This window comes from Falco peregrinus, chromosome 12 (genome assembly GCF_023634155.1).
Source record: "Falco peregrinus isolate bFalPer1 chromosome 12, bFalPer1.pri, whole genome shotgun sequence".
NCBI classification, from domain to species: Eukaryota; Metazoa; Chordata; class Aves; order Falconiformes; family Falconidae; genus Falco; species Falco peregrinus.
The window spans coordinates 6,465,869-6,481,676 of NC_073732.1; the positions used below are offsets into that span (position 1 = coordinate 6,465,869).

The window sequence follows — 15,808 nt, forward strand, 5'->3', positions numbered from 1 at the left end:
CTGCACCTTCTTACAAGAGACCTCTGGAATATGTCCATCACCGATTCGATGGAAGCGATGAAGCCATCCCCGATGGCTTCATTTAGAAATTGTTGCTACACTTCCTTGGCAGGCTTTCTTGCTCAAATACTACAGGGTTCTCTCAGCCATTTTTAGCGTACACCACCAGCAGCTGTCAAAATCTCACAACAGTGTCTTTAAACATATTTGATGGAAATAAACCTTTGCAACTGCTACTAGCTCCTTGTGGACCCTGGGTGAAGATGGAACTGCCTTTTCAAACCAAGAACTCATCTCAGCATGGTGCAATACAAGCTATCCCAGTCTACAGAAAATCTACCTGGTTTTGGAGCAGTCAAAGGTTCTTACATACTTTCCTGCCTCCCACCTAAAGAATCCTTCTTTGTACACCATTGGCAGCTAATTTAAATTCACCAGAATAATTCAGGAGCAAAGTATCATTGTGCATACTAAGCATCAACTATATAACCCTATAAAAACATTTTCTAATGAATTAATTTTCACGTTAAATCCTGCAATACTTTCCCATTTAACTTGTCGTGGTGATTTGAAATCTACTGAACTTTTTGCAGCTCATTCCATAGTTTAAATTTACATAAATTTGACTCAGTTGGATACCAAACGTAACATTAAGTCACTAAGCCAACTAAATGCCCATTTCAAGCACCCCGACTTATGAATATGTGTTTCAACAATCCCTGTCAGAATAATGCTTTCTGAAGAGCGACAACACAGACTAAAAATTAGGACAAATGTGTAGCAGCCCTCATTCAGTCACCTACCAACGACAGCATGCTGAGAAAGTAGTTTCATCTCTCTGCGCTTCAAATGTCTTTGCCTTCTTTTGTAAATTATTTTGAAGTAGCACTGAACCAGTATTTTCTTTTGTGTTATACCACAATTAATAATCTTTTTGTACCTCTAACATTTAAATCTTGTTTCCCCGCCCCCCCAAAAAATCAGGGCTGTAATCAGGGGGAAAAACCCAAACCAACAGAGCACTTCTGGCAGACAAGTGTAGATCTTACACTTATATGAATTGAAGCAAATATTCCACACTGCCTCTGGTGCTAAACCTTTGGAATCAGCACGAAACAAAAAGATGTAAAATTCCTGCTTTCTCCACAGAGAAAGTTTCTTCTACAATCCATCTTCCAGTGCCTTACACAAACGGCCAAGATTAGGTAAAGGCAGAGATGTCACAGTAAAACAGCCTAATATGCCATGTATGTGGCAGTTTAGTCAGCCTCTCTAATGACTACTATGAACTAGGAAGAAGGGAAAGGAAAAACACAATAAAGCTTCCTGTTTAAAATATACTTGATCACCCTCACATCTCAATGCTACCAACCTAACAAAGGCAAGAACATCAATGAGCAGCATGGCCTTTTCATACAGCCTCTAACTATCCCAGTAGGTGGAATAAGTACTCTTCAGCTGCAGCAAGGTTACCCAGCAGCTTTAACAAAAATTGTAAAACCAATACTTGAAACAGTTGCATTTTTACAAAAGTTTATTACTGTGTGATCAACTTTTCTATCCCAAAATAACACAATGGAATTGCATTTTTCAGACCTTTCTTCATTAATGTTATTAGAAAGACGAGCAATTCTTTTTAAATACACAGAGCACATTCACAATTATTCTAAAAAAAAATGATCGTAACATGAAAATGTTAACAACATCTTATTGCTTTCATGTTTGAGATCCACACCTCTACATGTGCAACACGTATGCAGCATAGATGATTCTCCAATATCCAACACACCAGATAATAAAAGAATAGAGGAAGCCACAGCCACCTGGCATACACCATACGCCCCAAATCATTCTTTGTTTGAAGAAGTTTGAGTGCATTTCTGTCACTACAGCAATATAAATCACTATGAATAAAAAGTTTAAGACCAAACTAAGCCTGGGGTAGCACAGCAAACTGGAAATGACAGTGGTTACAGGGGGAAAAGAAACCACCAGCCTTCAAGTCTTGATGAATTCATAAGGAAATAATTTAAATAGGATAAAATAATACACTGAATGGAAAAAGTCTGCATTACCCCAGCAAGAATATTTTAGGTCACTAACAGTTCTCAATTTTCAATTATACTTCAAGCAGTAGCGTATTTTTCATCTTTTATTACTCAAATTTTCCTTTACTTAGGGGAATTACAGACCCCATGACAAAAAAAAAAAAAAACCAAACACAAAACTAAGCAAAAGGAGAAAATAAAAGCACCTCAGAACTCACTGTTTCTCCGTGAATTTAAAAATTTCTTACTTTACGTAAAAGCATATTTATGTTTTCACAGTGTACCTACCCTTTTAACAGCATGAACAATATATTCTGTTGAGTGCAGATGTATTCAACTGTGGGAGTTCTTGTACCAATTTGCCTTCTGAGAATGTTGTTGAAAATTTGCGCAACGTCTTTTTTGCCCTGTCAAAAACATCAGCAGTTAAACAAAATACTTAAGTCCACTAGGCAAGTTAAAAATTAAACATTATGATAATCTCATACATTCATACAACATGAGTTCTGCAGTTCAGTCAGCCCCTGCACCATGAACTTAAGTAGATCAAACATTCTGTTTCTTTATACCCACTTCAGATATGCCAAAATGCTCAAAACATTACATCATGTTGCAGCCAGATGTAATTTACATTAAGAAAGGCCAGTTGAAGATTCATCAGGTATTTCTATGTAGCATCCATCTCCTGAGTGTGTTTTATACTTCGTTTTGCTAATCACATACCATTTTTTAACTCCGTTCTTGCCTGGAAGCGTGCTTCTTCAATATTCCATTACCCTCTCCCCTTGCCTAGGAACACTTAATTATACATAATTAAGAGTGTGCAGAGCATTTCTGACTGCAGTGTTAACATCCAACTTAAAACTGTAACTTACGGAAAATAAATAAATAAAAACTACAAAGACAAATCATCCACTGACCTAAAATACAAGTCTCACACTTTCCAACGCACAAAAGAAGTGTAAGGAAGACCAGGACGTGGGAAACCAGCACAGATCATACACAAACTAACGGACAAGGGCAGCACCAGCCAGTACTAAAGGAGCTGGGAATGTTCTCTGTTGAACATACATACATCTCTTATGTATTTCTTCCATCACACCATAGTTAAAAGTGACAAATGGGTACAGACATCTAACAAAAAGCCGATTATAAGTATAAGCACTTTTCAACTGTCATTCACATGCACCATTTAAAAGCCAGATTTCGGCAATTAACTTTTAATTTTGGATTGCCATAGAGACAACTTCAGGACTATGTGTTATCAGATCTAATCCAGAAAAAGCCTAGGCAAACATGTACTAAGCTGGACTTGCAAATAAAGGCTTGTTCAGCAACTCCACCTGAAGGTTCCCTGAATGTTATACACAAAAACCACACAGGTGTTTCTTGACAATCTCCACCTGTACTATAGATGCCCTGAGTAACATCAGCATTTCAATGTTTTGAGTCTATTTTACATTTTTTACATTTGTTTTCACATTTCAGTAATGTACAAATGTTTTTATATTTGAGTAAAATGCAGCGCATATTTAGTTAGCAAGAATGTTAAGAACAGCAGCAATTATTTAAAATTATTTTGGTTTTCTAATCAACATCAAGAAGACTGTGTAAGAAAAAAAGCAAATGTTTTTAAAAACGTAGGACTGTAGTTTTACAAACAGCGTGATTTTGAATTACCATGGACAGTTTTATTAGAGTGTTGTTTTCAGGATATAAGAGTTTGTTTGTAAACGCTTGTTTTCTCAATTACAATTCCATTGAAAGCCAGCCCAAAGCAACACCAGAACTCTTTGTTCCGAAATGAGTAGAGCAGTGTTTCCAGAAATTGCCTTACTCAAACTCCACATAATATAGTCATCAACTCTCATTCACTAACATTGCCAATTTTGCACTGGATCTCACAATTTGCTTTGGATTCGCCAGCAAGAACAGCATTTCCTTATTATGCACATAATTGAACTGATAGTGGTACACAGTAATACCAAAGCTAGTTACTGTTAGAAGGATGTATTACTATGTGATCTCATGGCCCAACAAGGGCAAACAGACACTGAACCCTGTGCCAATAGTCACGACTCTGAGAGGTGAGAGGGAGACTGTGCTAGTATTGTCTTCCAAGAAGGATTCAGGCTCCCTTATGCAAAAGGAGGTTTTGTTTTTGGGTGGGTTTTTTTTCTTCGTTTGAAAAAAACAAGAACAAAACCCCCACAATTCCACAAGGGATGCCATCTCTTCTACAAACACACTAGCACAGATCAGCAGGAAAATAACTGACCGGTTGGTAGGACTGACAAGTAGATGGTTGTGTGGACTGCTTTACTTGGAAAGCAAACTTCCAGACAAGGACATACTTTTAAACAGGCCTTTGCATACAGCAAGGTCTGGACAGTCAGACAGTTTCTTAATTAAAACATTAAATTTGTTACTTTTCTGATTTTTACTTTGTTACTTTTCTGGTGTTTTTTACCATGTTGTTCAGATTCAAATACATCTCAGACAGTTTTAAGAGTCAGAGTGAACAGTCCCTGTCTATTAATCAGCTATCTATTCCTGTTCTACAAGGAAACCTTCCTCAGGAATGACAGTGAAGTTCTTGACAAAGCAAAAAAAAAAAAAAATTTTAAAAAAAAAGACCTTTAGTTCATTATTGAACAACCTCAAGCTGGGGGAGCGGGGGGGGGGGGGGAAGGGCTCCAGAAGGAGTAAATGCTAGACCTACTCTTCAAGTTTAAGAACCAACAGGAAACCAAGTTCGAATCTCCATTGGTAACGGAAAAATCATTTCAAATGCAGTAAAGCCCCAACCACAGAGATGTGGGATATCAAAGCTAACATCTGATTGATGCTGTAACAGCTTGGAAGCATTATGGGAGCACAGGTGTGTTGACATTGATTCTAGGGAACAACAACAGCTGGACAGTCTGCCAGATCCCATCCCATCCTTAAAAAGCAGACATGGTCCAGCCTAGAAAGTGGCATGAATGACTGGATCTCTCTCAAGGGGGAGCCGTCATATCCTGGTGTAACAAAGCAGCAGAAAGTCCACAAGCAGGAAACTACTTGCAGTCTTTCCAAGTGCCCCTATTGTAAAATGAATAGTTCTCCTTACTGAGAGCAAGCCTGTAAAAATTGTTATCATTCTTCATTACCAGGAGATAATGACGGTTTCCTTTGCTAATAAGTGGGCTGAGTAAACACCAAGCTGATAAGAATCTAGAGGTCAGCAGAATTCAGATGACATTTCATTATTTCCTTTCTTCAGCAATTAAAGGCCATCACATCTCAGCATTCCTGCTCAACTTTCCCAGGTCTCCTTGCTTATTTAACAACTTGAATGTTTTATGTTTGGTATAAACAGTTGTGCGGGTAGGGAAAAACCCCACCATATTACAATTAAAGACAAATCAGAGTGAGTTATGGGTGGGGTGGAGGGGAAGAGAAGAAAGAACAGGGGAAAAGCCATTGTTTTTGGAATGTCATAATACAACAGGACTTTAAACTGTTGTGTTTGCATCGTGAACAACTTGTTTATGAAACAATCCCATTTTTAAGCAACCTTAAGTGGGATGGTCTTTATGGTCAAGGCTGCAGAGTGAGATACATGGGGTGTGGGTCCTTCCCTAGACAACCACACGCCTCCTGCAGAGCCTCAGGGAAAACAGGAACATCCAATCGTACCGCAATTTCTTATAAATAAATCGGGTGATTTTTCACTATGGCACTGGGAAGCTAGATTTTTCCACATGATGTGGTGGCAAATACCAGATAGAGGTTTTTATAGAGATATGTTTGAATAGAAATAAGTATTGCTATTTGACGTACTCAATAAATATTTGGGTTTGCTGTTTTTTTAATAAACAGAACAAAGATGAGGAAAACAGAAAAAAGTTGTATCACTTGTTTATAAAAAGAGAAACACACGACTAACAGCTCTAACTATTTAACTATTTAAAACCCTTCATAAAAGTTATGACAGTTCTCTTCTCCACGTAATTTAATGAGATCAGAATACAGACATGCCTTGTAGTATTATAGTTTGTGTTTATTTAATGGTATTACTACTAAGAGATTACCCTACTGTGCATACAACAATTAAGAATTATTCCATCATTTTAACAGAAATATATTATCAGTATTAGAGGTTTATCTACTTCAGTGTTGTGTGGTTTATGTGCCTAAATTCACAGATTTCATATTCTTTATTTGCTTAATTTTCTAGGTAGTTTGGAGCACGGACAGAAAATAAAACATCACAGAATCACTTAGGTTAGAAAAGACCTTTAAGATCAAGTCCAACCATTAACCCAGGACTGCCAAATCCACCACTAAACGATGTCCCTGAGCACCACATTACTCGTCTTTTAAATACTTCCAGGGATGGTGTTCCAATGCCCGACCACCCTTCCAGTGAAGAAAAGACACTGAGAGACGTCTTAGCCAATTAAAGTGGTAGGAATTCAGATGTGTTTATGTTAATATACACAATATAAGAAATGTCAAACTTCTTACCTCAAAATCAATTAGCTGCAAGTCGGCTACTAGAGTACTAAGAAGACCACTGTTGTACAGCTCTTGAGCAAGCTGTGCCACAGCTTCTGTCTGGGGTTCTTTTTCATTTGTGCCATACAAGATTTCTTTCATGGCAACAAGGTTTTTGGAGACCTCCTCAGTGGCCTAAAGAAAATGGGAAAAGAATATAGTTAGAGCACAATGATGTTTGTCTTTGTAACTGTACTCATTATTCTTAACATCTGCAAACTTCCATTTAGAGGAAAAAAAAAAATCATCAGGAAATGACAACCTGTTAAAAAAACCCAGATAATCCTTTTCTGCAAATAAGACAGTTAAAGGTATTAAAAAAAAAAAAAAAGAGGCAGAGGCAAGACACACAATTTATTTGACAAGTTAGCAGAAGTAAAAACCTCTTCCTTTTTACTGCCTTTAAACTCCTTATTCAAAAACTCCCTAAAGAATAGCAATGGGAGAACCCAACAAAGTGTTCATGCTGTAAAACTGTGGTACACAGGACCAGACTGGAAAATGACATGGAGACACATGCCTGGCTCTAGTGAACTGCTCAGAGAGACCAAATGTATCCCTCATACAGATTTTGCATTCATCAGGTTTTGTCAAATAATGTTCCAGTCAGTGGGGATGAAATTTTTCTTTTCCAACTGACAAAACTTCCTTTAATTTTCAAGTGATCTCAGTATACAAGAACAAACTGGCAAACAGACCCCTAAAGAAGTGCACTTGAAAGAACACAGCGATACAGGAGACAATTAAAAGTCTAAGATGCTTCTTATTTGAAGCCCATCTTATAGAAGACAGACAGGTCTGACCTCTTACTTAGGGAAGCTAGTGTACAGAATTCTTAAGTTGCTGTGACAGGCTGGAGCAGCATTCAGCAGTGGAAACAGAGTTATCTCATGAGTAAAACCAAAAACAAACAAAAACCCCCAAAACAAAACAAAACATCAGCAAGAACACTCCTAAACATCCACTTCTGAATCTTAAAACACAGTTATCTTGGAGAGAAAAAAAAAACCCCACACTACTCCTTTTAATAGATATGTTTACATAGCTTGGGGGCAAAATGCTGAAAATTATCATCATAAATAGCTGGTTTAATTATATTGTATTAATTCTTCACATGCCTAAAAAGTATGAATGGCTTGTAAGTGCACTAATTTTTAGTAATTAGATGAACCTACCAACAAGGTATGCATACACTTCAGTGTGAAGTATTTATGAATGATAGCACATGAAGAATTAATGAAGTGAAAAAATGATCGCTTTCTGGATATTGCCTGTCTCATAAGGGGTATCTACAAAGATTTCACATGTGCGCGTTACATCTAGAGAGGCTTAAGATCAGCATGACCCATGCACTATTCAAGCCAAAGCCATTCCAGCTTTGCTAGGTATGCACGTAAGGATTCCATGACCTTTAAGGAGGCTCCGTATCATTTTTAGCTCCTCCACAACTTTCCACTCCCTGCTGCCTCCCTCTTCTTGCTAATTGCAATTCCTAGTCCCAGTTGTCTCCTCCTCAATTGAAATTCCAAAGGATTTTCTGTGCACTGTTAGTAAGACAGCAAGAAGCAGGTGCTCGGTAAGACTGCTTAGATTCATGACAGCTCCTGAGGACGTAAAATGAGAAAGCCAGCTCACCATACTGTAGTGGTATTATGCCACACAACTGTTCTATTTCTTTAAAATTCAGACGAAATATCTCTTTACTAGGAAAAGAACAGGAACATCTGTCAAATGCAGATATGAAGAGATGCCTTTGATGCATGGCTACCAAGAAAAGAGGAAACAGTAATAAAAATTCTATTACAGTTTGTCCCTGCACACTAATTTAGAAAGCAAGATGAAAGAGGAAGAAAGGCAGAGGTTCAAGTAGCTACCTATTTTAAGTAAGATGGTGGCAATACAGAGGGCACGCCTGCAATTAAAAAGAATGCCAGTGAGGAATTTTTCATATGAAAACCCCAGAAAAGAGAACAACCCTCTCGATACTTTAATAATCACACCACCTGCTCAGAGCCAACCTCAGAGTCCTATCAGGTTGATCAGGCTCATGGCCAGCCATGCTCTGAACAGCTCCAAGGATGCACACTCCACAACCCCTCCAGGCAACCCCTACCAATGTCTGACCACCTTCATCATTAAAAGATACTTGCTTGCATCACTTCAACTTAGGACAAACTATCATTTCTGGATACGCAACACAAATACAGAAATACAAGGTTTTCTGATAGTAGTGTATCAATAAGCAAGGTCTTTTGATGCACTACAATTCCATAAAAAAATGATACTTCTATATTCCCTTCTCTTGTACTCTAAAACTCAACATCAAAAGGACTAGCAATAAATGCTTACAAACTTGTTCTAGAATCTACTCTTCTATATTCCATACTCTCATATTCCAAATAAGTGATGTGCAGAGCTATTTCAAATGCAGCATGGAATTTAGATAGCTACAGTGAAAAATATAATGCTACATTAAGTATCAATGTTAAGACCCAGCGAAAAACTAGTAAAAAAAGAAATCAAGACAAACAAGAGAATCTTAGCTAGCATTACTTGCAAGATTTCCTAAGGTACTGAGATCTAAATAATTGCCTAATGCACTGCTTGCTTTTAACAAGAAAATAAAAAATTTCTAGAGAAAAGTTAACATGCACAATGGAGTTCATTCAAAAACCCACGATCAAAAGCGGAATTCACTATCAGACACCATGTATACAGTAATACAATACATAAGCAGATATATTTTATATATGCGCTATATATTATATATACTCTACACATTATAGTCTATAAATAAATACATTATATATTTTATATAGTAAAATTGTGTGTGTGTATATATATATAAAAATATATATATTCCCAACACTGAGAAGGAGCAACCATGGAGCAATCAGCATTTCAGCGAAAAATTCTGTGACAAGTCACATTTGAAATTCCATGGTGCCAGACAATCAATACCATTTAGAGGACAAGTCAAATTACACAAGTAAAATGTAAAATAAGGAAAATAAAGGAAGTACTTACTTCTCTATGCTTATCAAAGTCAGGAAGATATTTTTTAAAAATCAAACTAGACACCTTGAAGTCACACATATGATTGTCACACCAGAATAGCTGCATGTCTTTAGAGCTATGAATCATTATGATTTATTCCAGTCTCTACGGTATTTCACTGATTTTTTTCCAAAACTTACTATTTCCTTAAATGCTAAGCAGTGCCAATACCAAAAACTTCATTTACACTTGTACAGCTGGAGTATTTGAATTTTATGAAGCAACACTTGCCTTTACTTAGAGAAATTAATAAATTAACTATGCATATGCATAACAAATTTATAATTTTACTTCTTTGTAAATGACGAACTCCTGATTGAAATCTGATCTATGGCAACACAACATAATATTACATTTGGACAGCTGAATCAAAATAGCATATCACATTGTCCCATACATATATTATACTGTCCACTGTATAAAGCTGGTAACTTAAAGAAGAGACACTGACAATGCCCGCAATAGTCAACTGACATGGGTTAACAACATGTCTAAAACAATTATCCAAAAGCCAAAACTGGAACTGTTATGAGCAGGTTAACCCAAGGTTAGAGGGTAGAGAAGAACAAGTTTATTACATGAGTAAATATTTACCTTCACAACAGTAAACGTGTGCCACAAATCAAGTGAACTGGTAGTATAAAAATAAATGCTGATGTCAGCCAAAGAGGCGGAAGAGATGCGAATAAAAGACTAAGTAATAGGCTAGATCAAGGGTAGGTCCTTTATATGAAATTTTCCTTCCCCTTCCCTTTAAGCCCCCCCTTCTGAAAAAACACAAGTAACAGAAAACTAACAGCATATGTGATGAATGTGTTTTCAGTTACAAAGCACTTGACATTTCAAGTTTCCCTTCCAAAATGCTAACAGACAGCAAGCTATCGCCTCTACCCTAAGTACAAAACTGCAGCCAACAAGCAACCAGAGCTGCGGTACACGAGGCAGACTGTCAGCAGCGAGGCACAGTCCAGCTTTTACAGCCACGTCAGATCTCAGTTCCTAAGCAGGTACCACCAACTTAAAGAACATTTCAAAATGACCTGGAGCATTACCTGGTTAGTTTTTCTCCAGTATTCACAGAGCTCAAGAAAAGGTAGTTTAATATACACTAGAATTCACTTTTTCAAATTTCAGATTTTTATTTATAAAACAAATTTTCCAGTATTACAGGGTACAATGTTTCTTAACTGAAAAAGGTGTGTCATGGTCACCACTGCTGTTTTACGTCTTTGGCTTTGAAGAGCCTCTTTAATTTTGATTATGAAGAATGCACAGGAATACACACTGTCCAAGCTCTAAAAATCTTTCTTACCTCCTTTGCTTTTTCTTCCTCTCACAAAACATCAAAAGTTTTACATTTCAGCCTCAGCACTGAAAAAGACTGAGGTTATTTGTTTAAACAATAATTAATTACACTTTTAATTTCTAGGGGGAATTTGTCTAATTTTCTTACAAATACGTATTTCCAAGTGTATTAGGAAACTATCAAAGCGCATCCTCTACACAGCAGCAAAGTATTTTCATAACAGCATTGTGCTGCTAATGCACAGTAGGAATTAAAATGAACTACATATTAAACCCAAACCCACTGTGGTACCGCAGTGGAAAACCTTTGGCACCTCAGCCAGCCACAAGGTACAACACAAAAGAGCATTTACAATTAATTTCATTTTGTAGGAAAAATATTTGAAACAACAATTAAGTTTTGAAACATTCAGTTCACTTCAACACATGCTGAAATATTTTTTAGCCTAGCCTACATACATGTTTCAAATTCCTTATGCTCAAGAGTAGCAAAAGTATGCAACTATGTGTACTTAATTTTATGAAACAAAGCAGCATAGGAAAACTTAAGTATTCCCTGCACCCAAAAAGGTGTCTTTACCACAAACAGTAATCAACACTACGTACCATGTTGCTAAGGGCAAGTGGGGAGCGGGGAGAGAGAGGGAGAATTCTATACAAGTCTAATCACTAATAAAATGGAATTATAAAAAACTAAAAACTCTGGCATTCTTCTCCTTTTCCTAAAGGGCAATAATTTATGTGCTTTATGTGCAGTGAGTTTTTCTATTTCTGTTCCACTAATAGCCAGAGAACTCACCCTCTCATCAGCACAGAATTCTTCTCCAAAGGAGACTGGAACGTTACACTGTAGAAAGGATCATCATAATAAAAGGGGTAGTGAAAGATAAAAAGATGCCTTATTATCGAGATATGGGAATGCAGAAATTTTTCTTCTTTTTTAGTAATGTCTACTGCTCAGACTCTTGCTGTCTTTTAACTCCAAAATTATTCCAGTAATTTCTATACACTGGATAGGAAGAAGGCAAGAATTCAGCGTGTTTAATCAGGGCCATACTCTCAAAGATGTGATGACAGGTCCATAAGATATTGAAAAACTTTATCAGACCAGCAAACAATTTGAGAATATGAGATAAACTGCCACAACCAGAGTCACCTTCACGGACACCTTGGCTTGCCAATGAAACAACTACTTTCTGAAGAATCTCTGTATGAAGATGTGGACACTGCTGTTGTGAATTTTCAGATTCAACAACGGCATCTCCTTTGTGAATAATGAGGATGACAGAGGCCAGCACTACCATATGCAGCTCAGCCTTGTAAACGTCAGTATTTAACCCTCCTAACTAGTCTAACCTAGTGAACATGGGTTGCCTTCTTTCCTCCTTCAAGCAGAATGTGTTGCTTTCTATAAGACACAGGAGAAACAACTTACAGGTTTAGCATATTAGTTCATACCAAAGCAGCAGCCTCACATAAACAAAGCCTTTAAAGAAGATGGAGGTATGGGATTAAAGGCCAGCAAGAAGCAAATGGTACATAATAATCTTCAGCTACAGCATCAAGAACACAGGCATGTGATACAGTGCACAGCTATGCACAATGGAATGAAGCTGGTCTGTTCCCCATTAGAGGTCTAAGCAAAAAGAAAAAGATGATACAATAGAGCATGGATTTTAACATCAAGCCACATCTCCAGGAATTAATAATGAGGCTGAGATGAAGGAAGCAGTGCCATGTCTCATCACAGACTCTTCAGAATGCACCTACCCCTCCCCCCTGACAGATGTCTGTCTTCATTAGAGAAAGAAGCAGCAGCAAATGAAAATCCTCTCAGTCTCCACACAGGCCTGCAGAACAGGCCATAATACTTTTTTCTCCAGGGAGAAACAGTATTAGGGAAAAATACTACAGTACACTGCAAGAGATCTGGAACATACCACATGCTGGCACTGGGGTAGAAGATGCCGGTTTAAAAAAAAATATTGGGATAAAGATGGCAATTCAGTTAAGACCCGGATTTTCCTGCACTTGAAACAGCATTGCCAAATCTAGGTGAAACCGGATGTACAGAAGCTGGCCACATTCTGCTTAAAAATACTGGTGAACATAAAAAAGACTGTGACTAACTCCTATATGGGACTCTCTAAGAATGCCAAGAATGGCACAAAACAGTTAAATAAACCTGGGAGAGGATCCAAGTGGGGTATCACAGCTTGCTTCAAAAGCTGGTAGATTGGAGAGGCTGATGTTTTGTTTGCTGGGGTTTTTCTATTTAGTTTTGCGTTGGTTTTTTTTGGAAGTATTGGAATCTATGCCCTTGTGCTGAGATTTTCAAGAAAAACTTCATCTAAATAGTAAACACCCCTACCATACAAGTCACAGGGTGGGATGCAGCTGCACACAGGTTGAACTTGAAGGTAATTTTCAGTAAAGCTATCAAGACTACCAGTCGAGAAGCAAATGACTGTCAACAGGTACAGATCCTGAAGCAGCAAACCATCCTACCTAAAAGAAACTGCACTAGCACAGGAACTTCACAGCACAGCTACTTTACAGCACAGCTTCCTGTGGGCTGAAGAAAAGGCAAGGAATTGTAAAAGCATATCCCCTAATAACATCCAGGGAGACACAGAGCTCCTCGGTTTCAGTAACAGAGACACTCTGGTCTGTGAATGTTGGCATGGACAAGCACAGACAGAACTATGTCCAGCAGTAAAGCCACTACGGTGGACACAGGCACCTGAACACTGTATGGCTGTGAGCTGCTTGTTAAAGAGTGCAATGTCCTACAGTTCCAAAACAAATTATTTGAAGTATCCTATCAGCTGCCAGTGGCATAAAAATGCAAAGCCAACCAACATGAAACACACCTGTTCAAAGGTACATAATAACTTACCCTTTACCAGAGTGTAAAGCCCCAAAATAATTCCTAATTGATTCAGTTTCAACAGCTGTAAATAATTTCTCACCCTGCCCCCCACCCCACCAATTACTCTTCAGTAATTGGCAAGTCCCAACTGTACCTTCTCTGCCTTTTTGTCAGAGATATCTTGCTTTTCTAGAACTGCCATACTATCCTTCAGGTTCTTCACAATGTCTGCAGGAGACTTGTGGGACTTGCCGAAGGGGAATGGCATGATTGCGAGCCACAAGGTCTTCCTTCTACAGCTCCTGCTTCACCTGGAGAGGAGGAGCAAAAAAAGCATGTTAAAAATAGAAATAGGAGGTCAGTATAACAACACACACGAAGATCATGAGAGTAGCAAAAGCATTTATATGTGAAATAACCACCCTTGACAGCTGAACTAGAACTTGCTATGACAAACTTAAATGCTGTGTTTCCAATCCTTTTAAAATAGAAGATACAGAATCTAAAAACTCACATTAAGATCATCACCTTATGCTACAGGAACAAATTAAAGAGTACATTAATTATATCCAAAGCCACACGCTGTACAAATGCCACACATGGGCAAGACTAACAAGAATAAATTCTTTCAACTAATGCTGCCAAGCAAAATGCCTTCTTACATTAGGTCTTTGACACGTAAGCCATCGTGTCTCAGTGGCTCTGCGATGACTGTCCAGACACATGCTTTTACCCCTATTCACTCCACAACAAATGCAAAGTAAACCGCAAAGCCTGCACCTTAGTGCAGGAGCTACGAGCATGATGCAGACGAGGCTACAGATGGCAGCTTATTCCTATGTCAAAACTCTTGGTATGTCCTGGCTTTCTCATATCAGTATTACTGTAACTTCATACTGAAATACAGTCTCACCCACACTGATTTTATGGGAAATAAAATTTGTCGCTAATAACCAGGATGTAGATAAGGCACTTTAAAACATTAAACCCAAACACCTGATACGGATCTTTTTCAGAAAGATAAAACTTGTCTTATGGGAGCAATTTTCATTCCCTAAAAATATTTGGCTCTTGAATCTAAATGCCTTCATTCTTCCGTACATTTACATATATTTGCTTTTACACACACACACACATTCACTTCTGTGTGCATAATAGAAAAGTATTTCTAACAAACCAGTAACAAAAGCTTTTGTATGCTCAACACATACACCCCCATTTAAACAACAATAAAAACTTCTTACAAGTGAATTCCATAAAGCATACTTCTATAACTCTAATCTACACAGAAAAGAACAGGAAATCCTGTATTAAAAATGCTGACAGTGCTACTTCTGCTACACACAAAGGACAGCTGAAGCTGACAGAGCAGACTACGCTGTCATTACAAAGAAGGGATACTACCCTGAAAATCAGTAATTTCTATATATATACAATATCCATTAAGTTAGTACCAAGTCAACTATAACAAGCCCATGTTAAAGTTTCTTATCTAATACCATGCACTTTGATCGCTGATTAAAATACCAGCTTATTCACCATGAATTTCAAAATGTTAATCCTGATCTTATTCAATCATGTTTTGATCAAGGATTAACAATAACAATTTGTTGCTATTTTTTAGTTACTTTGATTGTTAACACAAACAAGCTGGGATGGCAACTGGGCAACAATTTAAAGGTGAAGAACAGAAGCATGCAGATCTTTAGCCAAGACAATTTCCATAAATAGGTATTACTGGTAACCAGCTACAGAGATCGTACCTTCACTGTTCCAGTGCTGCAACTAACCTAACACAGCTGATAAAAGCCATAAAGTAGGTAGCTGTCAATCAGATTACTTTCAGATAAAAGTATCAACCAGGTTGAGATTGGATATTGGGAAAAAAAAATCTTCATCAAAAGTGTTGTCAAGCATCGGAACAGGCTGCCCAGGGAAGTGGTGGAGTCACCATCCCTGGAGGTGTTTAAGAGATGTGTAGATG

At 37.7% G+C, this 15,808-nt stretch overlaps 1 protein-coding gene across 1 annotated transcript in view; it reads right to left on the minus strand.

The window, feature by feature from the left end:
* Positions 1 to 15,808, minus strand: part of CAB39 (calcium binding protein 39) — a 42,274-nt gene that overhangs the window by 6,520 nt on the left and 19,946 nt on the right. Inside the window, exons 2-4 of the mRNA XM_055817215.1 lie at positions 13,979 to 14,135; positions 6,561 to 6,725; positions 2,337 to 2,455 (exon numbers count right to left, since the gene is read on the minus strand). Of these exons, the coding sequence (XP_055673190.1) occupies positions 2,337 to 2,455; positions 6,561 to 6,725; positions 13,979 to 14,092 (398 nt within the window). The 5' untranslated portion in view covers positions 14,093 to 14,135. The remainder of the gene's footprint in view (positions 1 to 2,336; positions 2,456 to 6,560; positions 6,726 to 13,978; positions 14,136 to 15,808) is intronic.